Source organism: Macrobrachium rosenbergii, chromosome 20 (assembly GCF_040412425.1).
Source record: "Macrobrachium rosenbergii isolate ZJJX-2024 chromosome 20, ASM4041242v1, whole genome shotgun sequence".
Classification (NCBI taxonomy): domain Eukaryota; kingdom Metazoa; phylum Arthropoda; class Malacostraca; order Decapoda; family Palaemonidae; genus Macrobrachium; species Macrobrachium rosenbergii.
The window spans coordinates 37,351,216-37,360,301 of record NC_089760.1 but is presented as its reverse complement, the minus strand read 5'-3'; the positions used below and the strand labels follow the sequence as shown (position 1 = coordinate 37,360,301).

The window sequence follows — 9,086 nt, the reverse complement described above, 5'->3', positions numbered from 1 at the left end:
GAGGTTCTGTTACTTGATAAATCAATGTTCCTTCTTAAAAGAAAGTTCTGTTACTTGATAAATCAATGTTCCTTCTTAGAAGAAAGTTCTGTTACTTGATAAATCAATGTTCCTTCTTAAAAGAAAGTTCTGTTACTTGATAAATCATGTTCCTTCTTAAACAACATTTTTTTTATGATTTTTGATTGCAGATGCCTATGCATATGTATGCGCGCAGTCATGGAATTACAGTACACAAAAATACAGTTTACCAGTGCCTCAAAAGACTGAATATTTGAAGTTGAAAGTCTAAAACTTAAGTCTTAGGATATTCCAGCCTAGCAAAGAATGGCAGTCATAAAACATACTTACTTTTATTTAAAATACATTTATGCATACATACAATATAAAACTTGAAAACACTTAGTAATACAATGCATACAAAACACATCTCTTTACTCTCTTTGTTTTCTGCTAACTGGCTGTGTTCTGCCACTTCTAGAATTTTCCATTTCCCAAAGATACAGGAAGAGACGGAAAAATCGAAATAACATCTTTAACACTTCATTCAACATCAATAATAATAATAATAATAATAATAATAATAATAATAATAATAATAATAATAATAATAATAATCTTTACATCTCCGGACTGAAATTTTCATCTCTTTCTACTTCCGAGAACCCAAGTTCTTCATTCGTTGAAGAGTCGGGTGTTACCAGCAACACTAAGAAACTGCCATAATATTTTTCTAGGGTATTGAGAAAGTAGTGTCAGTAACACCTACAAGAGTTTAAAATTAAAACGCACGCGTAAACGAATGGCTTAGTTTGTATTCTTATACACACATAAGAAACAATGACACCATAAAAATCGTAAAATGTTATGAAGACAAATCTTAAATAGATCAGGAAGGCATGATCACGGGGCAAAGGTTCGCATGCCATCTGTCTTGAGTTATGCTTGCGGTGCTTTGCATTTATCGGTGTTTCATACTAATGAAATTCTCCGGGAGCCAACCGGGCTATACGAGCTGATGAAGTGGCGTCACTCTCGAAATATTCTGGCCAGGGGCAGCTATGTCGAGCTTCGGACGCCCAGACAAAGCAAGTGGCTCTGAATCGTTTGACCGAGTTGAATACCTCGCTTCCTTAATGGGAATACGCATAATTAAAAAGTACTCATAGTAGCATGAGTCTTAAAATGGAGAAACAATTCCACAGTTATGTATATGTACATTATTTTAAGAATAAAACTGTACGGATAGTTCTCGGGAATCTGCTTGAAAAGGGGAACGGAGCAAATTCCCGAAAGCTGTCTGTACCATTTTATCTTCCGGGAATCTGCTTGAAAAAGGGGACGGAGCAAATTCCCGAAAGCTATCTGTACCGTTTTATCTTCCGGGAATCTGCTTGAAAAGGGGGAACGGAGCAGATTCCCGAAAGCTACCTGTACAGTTTTATCTTTCGGGAATCTCCTTGGAAAGGGGAACCGAGCAGATTCCCGAAAGCTACCTGTACAGTTTTATCTTTCGGGAATCTCCTTGGAAAGGGGAACCGAGCAGATTCCCGAAAGCTACCTGTACAGTTTTATCTTTCGGGAATCTCCTTGGAAAGGGAAACCGAGCAGATTCCCGAAAGCCATCTGTACAGTTTTATCTTTCGGGAATCTGCTTGTAAAGGGGAACCGAGCAGATCCCCGAAAACTATCTGTAGTTTCATCTTTCGGGAATCTGCTTGAAAAGGGGAACCGAGCAGATTCCCGAAAGATATCTTTACGGTTTTATCTTTAAATATACGTATACATATACATAACTGTGGATTTGTTTCTCCGATACGCATAATATAAAATCACGTTCCGAAATCACGTGCCCTGCTGCCTTCATGACAGAAAGAACAGATATCAGTAAAGAACAGGACTGTTTTACGATTTCCGTTCTTCTACATTTATCATTGATATTTATCATTACAATCTGCAGGTGTTTCACCTACCATCGTAAATTCACATTTCCATCACACCCATCTGAAGTTTTCTTCTTTTCAAAGCACTTCCACACTTTTTTCGGCGTTTTCTGCAAATTCTCTACTTTCTGCACAAGCACAGAAGCACATACGTGTCTCCCTCACAGGTAACATAAGGGTTAATTTAGCTCGCCGTATTACACCAGGTGACATAAGAGCTGTTTTTGAAGAGAACAAAAAATCTAACTGTCCTTGGTATATTCAATCAAATTAATAAAATAAACAAATAAAAAATGCTATCGAGTTTTCTGTACAGCGTATAATCAAGGCCAGCGAAAATAGATCTATCTTTCGGTGGTCTCGGTATAATGCTGTATGAGCTGTGGCCCATGAAACTTTAACAATGGCCTGGTGGTGGCCTATCCTATATCGTTGCCAGAAGCAATATTATGGGTAACTTTAACCTTAAATAAAATAAAAACTACGGACGCTAGAGGGCTGCAATTTGATATGTTTGATAATTGGAGGGTGGATGATCTACACACCAATTTATAGCCCTCTACACTGAGTAGTTTTTAAGATCTGAGGGCGGACAGAAAAAAGTGCGGACGGACAGACAAAGCAGGCACAATAGTTTTCTTTTCAAAAAAATAAAGGTGGTGAAGGACACAACTGGAAAACCTTGAAAATTTACGAGTTTAATCTTTAATCTTTCTATACAAACATCTGATAATCTCTCAGTCGACACTTGCATTTACATCTTAAGAAGCGAAGAACTGCATTGCACCGTATGCCTCACCTGAGCTCTTGCGGATCTCCGTTGCTGCAAATATATTTGATCGAGAAACCTATCTGAACAGCTTCTTGGAGTGACAAGGACGAAACACTTTATATTTGACTAATAATAATATCGTACTTGTAGTTCCTCTAGCATATTTAGATAAGGGAGCATTCTCCTGTCCTTACATTTTCAATAAATACAGAGCTTCGCTAAAACCCACATGATCAACTAGGTCGTCACAAACAGTATATATGCCGAGTTTAATATCATATGATTGTGCTCTGGAGAAGAGAGAGAGAGAGAGAGAGAGAGAGAGAGAGAGAGAGAGAGAGAGAGAGAGAGAGAGAGAGAGAGCGGTATACTAACAAGTAAAAAATGCGCAGAAGTTTCTTCGCCGTCTTCGAGTTTTCTGTACAGTGTATAATTAAGGCCACCTAAAATATATCCACCTTTCGGTGGTCTCGGTATAGTGCTGTATGAGCCGCGGCCCATGAAACTTTAACCACGGCTCGGTGGTGGCCTATCCTATATCGTTGCCAGACGCACCATTATGGCTAACTTTAATCTTAAAAAAAAAAAAATAAACATTACTGGGGCAAGAGGGCTGCAATTTGGTATGATTGATGTTTGGAGGGTGGATGATCAACATACCAATTTGCAGCCCTCTAGCCTCAGTAGTTTTCAACATCTGAGGGCGGACAGAAAAAGTGCGGACGGACAGACAAAGCCGGCACAATAGCTTTCTTTTACAGAAAACTAAAAACTAAGAAGGCGAAACGTGAAGCACATGTGAGGTCTTAACGTATAAGTAAAAAAAAAAAATTTAACTACGCATAATACATGCTTCGTCTTAACCCTTAATACGCTGGATTTCCGTTAATCAAAAGAAGATTCCCTTCTGACATTGTAAGTAAAAAGATCATAAATTGCGGTACAGACGGTAACAAGTAACAAATTACAGTTGTCATTATTATGGCACATGTCAGAGGATTACTGACAATGTTAACATGCGCAAGGACACCCACATATGACCAATATGTTACCTTTTGTACTTCCGCTATTGTACCTGCGTACTGTATTTGGTTACGGCCAATGTACCTGTCTATCTTAATATCTATTCATCCTTCTAATATATATGATATATATCTATATATAGACATATACAGATATATATATAGACATATATAGATATATATAGATATATATAGATAGATAATATATATTAGAAGGATAAATATATATTAAGATATATATTATATTTATAAATATGTATTATATATATATATATATATATATATATATATATATATATATATATATATATATAATATATATATATATATATATATATATATATCACATAATATATATATATATCTATTTATTTATCCTAATATATATAATCTATATAATTATATAGATATATATTAGAAGGATAAATAGATAAGAAGATATATATATATATATATATATATATATATATATATATATATATATATATAATACATATTTTTATAGTGTACATATTTGTACTTTGTATGCGCATTATTTTCCGTATAGGTTAAATTCATGGGCATAAATATGTAATTACACACATGTATACAAAGCACCTTTCTCGACGACTTTCCTAGTGCAACTACAGAACAAGGTAATTATCAAGTTCTTTCAGCATATCTGTCTCCCGATGCTTTTACTCTTACCAAATATGACAAATGCTGATACATCCTGAGTCTGTCATCACAAAATCGACGAATGTTATCGTACGCAAAAGACATGACTGAATCTGTTGTAATTAAAGACCAGAACACTTTTACGCAAATAAGACGCAAAACCATTCATACAGCGTACTGTTACCAACCAAATCCTAGCGAGCGAGAGACCCAGGATCGATATTTGGAAGGAAAATGATTTGGGTCTTTTCCTGAACTATGTATGACGGATATGTAGTGACCTATCTGTTGAGTAATGTAACTGGGGGTTAGTCGACTGTGGTGGGTGGTAGACAAGGTAAAGATACGCACGAGAAATGATTTGGGCCTTTTCTGATACATGAATTGCAATTCTGTATCGACCTAACTGTCGACTAAGGTACCTGGGGATTAGTCGAATGTGGTGGGTGGTAGACAAGGCATAGATAGGCACGAGAAATGATTTAATCCTTTTCTGATATATGAATTGAAATTCTGTATCGACCTAACTGTCGACTAAGGTACCTGGGGGTTGGTCGACTGTGGTGGGTGGTTGCCAAGGTGGGGAAGAGCGTAAGGCCAGCCTTCCTATTCAAGAAAGACTTGCTGAAACCAGATGGTTAACAGCCTCTGGAGCCGACTGCCTACCACATGAGGAAAAGAGTATAATAGAAACTATATGTGTACACATGAACACATGTGTATATAATCACTAAAAAATTTTCCCAAAATAGGAGTGAATTTTGAAAATAAAAAAAAATAGTTAATGTAAAGATGATCCCCGAGAGAGAGAGAGAGAGAGAGAGAGAGAGAGAGAGAGAGAGAGAGAGAGAGAGAGAGAGAGAGAGCCCGCCCGTGCACACACACACACGGAAACATATATCTATCTATGCATGTGTATACATACAGTACAAATATATGAATAAACAGGCATGAGAGAGAGAGAGAGAGAGAGAGAGAGAGAGAGAGAGAGAGAGAGAGAGAGAGAGACGCGCACACACACACACACACATACGGAAACGTATACTATCTATGCATGTGTATATATACACATATGAATAAACAAGCATGAGAGAGAGAGAGAGAGAGAGAGAGAGAGAGAGAGAGAGAGAGAGAGAGAGAGAGAGTGGAGGGTGGAGGGAGAAATGGAGTGAGGAAGACCCGAAGCGTAAAACATCACTGGGTAACAAGGCCAGCAGGACAAAGTGAGCTCGTGGGCAGGCAGCTACCACCGCTCGCCCCCTAACTACGAGCCAATCCGCAGCGACCTGCCTTTGTAGTTACTGATAAAAAAGTAATTTATTTACGATATGGAAACAGCATTATTTAATTTTAAAAAGCAATTCATTTACGACGTGGAAACAGCTTTACTTAATTTTAAAAGCCAATTCATTTACGATATGGAAACATAATTTTATTTAATAAAAAAAGGTAATTCATTTACGATATGAAACAGCATTATTTAATTTTAATACAGTAATTTATTTAATAATTAAAAAAGGTAACTTATTTACGATAAGGAAACGGCATTAAATAAAAAAAGTATTTTATGTACGAGATGGAAACAGCATTATTAAAAAAAAGTATTTCATTTACGATATGGAAACAGCATTCATAAAAAAGAGTAATTTATTTACAATATTGAAACAGCATTACTTAATGTTAAAAGGTAATTTATTTACGAGATGGAAACAGCATTATCTATCTTTACTTCCCCTACAAAACTAGCTAAATAATTTTGTGTATTCTTAACGTTATCTCTTTTTAGATGGAAGCATTCATAAGTAGCGACAATTTATGTTACGCTCCAAATGCTTTGTAATGTCATTACGTAACACCACTCTTACACATTTCGAAAATTTCTGCTATTTTTTCAGTTCTCAAATTCTTGATATCATCAACCAAATTATTCACACGACAGACGTGTAATAAGAGCTTTTGAGAGAGAGAGAGAGAGAGAGAGAGAGAGAGAGAGAGAGAGAGAGAGAGAGAGAGAGAGAGAGAGAGAATAACTATTCAGAAACTAATATGTACCACATATACGTTTAAAAGTTTGGCACGTAAGAGAGTGACCGATAAGTTAAGTAATGAAACGTAAAGGGGTTCCAGTGGGCAGGAGCCATGTCCTGTCTCCCCAAAATATTCTCTGATAATTTAACTCAGTCTTTATTACAGGACACTTAAAACCAACTACAAAATGAACATTCAGGTATCTTTTATTCCTTTTATCAATTCATCTTTTTGTTCATTTTATCAATTATTTTTTATTCATTTTATCAATTTTTCATTTTATTCATTTTATCAATTTATCTTTTTATTCATTTTATCAATTTATCTTTTTATAATTTCAATATCTCTTATTTTCCTTGTGATATAGCTGGACTCATTCTCTTTATTCATGTTTTTTTTTTCTGTACACCTTTCTCAGTGTCTTTCAACTCATCTTTGCTTTCATGTGGCTCATGTTATTTTTTCTATTTGAATCATGTTCTTCATTTATCAAGTTTAAAAATTAATTTAATTTTAAATTCATATTTTCTTATAATTTCTTAAATCATCCTTGATTCTAAGATAATCATTAAGATCAAACTTTGTAAATAAAAGAAAGTTACTGTATTGCTTCAGCAATATATCTTCATTACTTCTTTTGCTTATTAATATCTTGACTTCATAACAGGTACCTTTCAGTCTTGTATTTTTTTTTTTTTAATATATACTCTTTCAATTTACATATTTCAGCAAAGGTATTAAAGAACAATTATAGTTTTCCAAAGAAGGATTGATTAAAAGAGGAGGAATATACTCAAATATCTTTTTATTACAATATAAAAAAGTATTTCTATATATAAGAAAATACAAAAAGGAGAGATCTTTGGCATGTTCGTCCCACAGTCATGTATCAGGACAATTTCTTTATGGCTTATCAAACTAGACTAGTGACCATAATAGGAACACACAACAAAAGGCGGTGAGCAAGGCTGACTAGCTGTAGGGGGACTAGTTCCTACTCCACGTAGGTACTAACACTGAGAATCTCGTCGGGGGAGGGAGGGAAGGAGGGAGGGAGTCTCCTTTAACTCTACTGCGCTCCTGACGAAGGGATCATCGCTTCCGCTTTCAGAGAAGGGTCGTTCTGCTGCAAGATCTCTGGCTGCTGGGGTCTGGCGGGGCAGGCGGCTTCCGTGTGCTTGTTGAGCAACGACATCCTGGAGAAGGTCTTGTGGCAGGTGCCGCAGGCGTACTTCTTGATGTCCGCGTGCGTCTGCAAGTGGGCCCGGAGGTTACTCCTGTCGGCGAAGCATCTGTCGCACTGCGGGCACTGGAAGGGCTTCTCCCCCGTGTGGGTTCTGATGTGCCCCTGGAGCAGCCAGGGGCGCGAGAAGGCCTTCCCGCACAGGGGGCACTTGCAGGGCAGCGTGTGGGTGCGGATGTGCATCTTCAGCGCCCCCAGGGAAGTGTAGACTTTTTCGCAGTGCTTGCAGGCGAAGGACTTCGCCCCTAGAGCAGCGCAGTGGAACTGTTTATGCTTGCTGAGGCCGGAGTAGGTGGAGTACGACTTACCGCAGTCACTACAGGAGTACCTGGCCTCTCTCCTGTTTCTCGGGGCACTGACGTCCTCCTCGGACTCGGAGGCTGTAGACGAACAGGTGGACACGGGGGAGATGAGGGCCGAAGAGTCGGGGTAGCAGTGGAAGGGCACGACGGGACTCTGAGGCGCAGGGACGTGTTCTGGGTTGACGGGCGACGCCTGAGGTGAAGGAGGAAGGTAGGGCGTCGTCCACTGCGGGAGGGCCTGACGGGGCTCGGGTCTCTTGGGTTCTGAGTCACTGGTAGATTTGAAGAGCTGGAGGTAATATTCCGCTAAGGAGGGGAGGTTCTCGGCGACGCGGGCTGCCGGGGGGGAAGGGGGAGCAGCGTGGGGCGCCGTATGAAGAACTGTTGGCACCGAGTTGGACGTGGGCACGGGCGGTAGGGAGGGCACGAAGGGCTGAGGAGAATGGATGACCGTAGTATTGGGATAGCTGCCAACTGCAGGTGCCACGGCACTGGGCACAACAGGTGATGCAGACGGGAGAGGATGGTGAAGTGGTAACGGCGATGGCACTTCTGCAGGAGGCTCGAGCCGTGGGCGTTTTACACTAAGATCCTCGGGCTGTTCCTGCTCGGGGGGCGTCGTCGCTGGTTCGTTGTATAGCGCCAAAGGGCGCTTCTTCAGCGGACAGTGCGCGTAGTTGCGCTTAACCATGAATGAGCTTGGCATGGTGTCTGTCTCTCGCGAGCTTTTTCTCTCTCTCACAACACTGACCAAACAAGATAGGAGTATACAGCTCTCGTCCGAGACGTTAACTATTCTGACCAAAAACGGCGCGTGCGGCTATATATATACGCAGCCGTAAGCAGGTGCAGATGGAGTGTGCCGTTGGCCAATCAGGTGAAGAAGGCGGGGCTTACGCGCTCGTGCCGGATGAATGTCGGATGGTAAAATTTAAACAAAATTATTTTCTTATTTATATAACTATTTCAAACAAAGAGACAGTTATATAAACAACCAAGAACTTATACTCTAACGTATACTCACAAGAAAATTTCAAATAAAACAAGCATTCTGTCGCACAAAAGTGATCAAATTAAGAGAGCTCTCGGAGGGAAGCAACGAGTCATCTCCGACCAGGG

At 39.1% G+C, this 9,086-nt stretch overlaps 1 protein-coding gene across 1 annotated transcript; it reads right to left on the bottom strand.

Annotated features, from left to right (window-relative positions):
• Positions 1-7,210: 7,210 nt before the first annotated feature.
• Positions 7,211-8,775, bottom strand: LOC136849280 (zinc finger protein SNAI2-like). The gene has a single exon (XM_067122581.1). It carries the CDS (start codon positions 8,671-8,673, stop codon positions 7,492-7,494), a length of 1,182 nt encoding a protein of 393 aa, XP_066978682.1. The 5' UTR covers positions 8,674-8,775; the 3' UTR covers positions 7,211-7,491.
• Between the last annotated feature and the right edge of the window lie 311 nt (positions 8,776-9,086).

What these genes read in the sequence shown, in the direction of transcription:
- LOC136849280 (XM_067122581.1), bottom strand. Translation starts at nt 8,673, where the DNA reads ATGCCAAGCTCATTCATGGTTAAGCGCAACTACGCGCACTGTCCGCTG.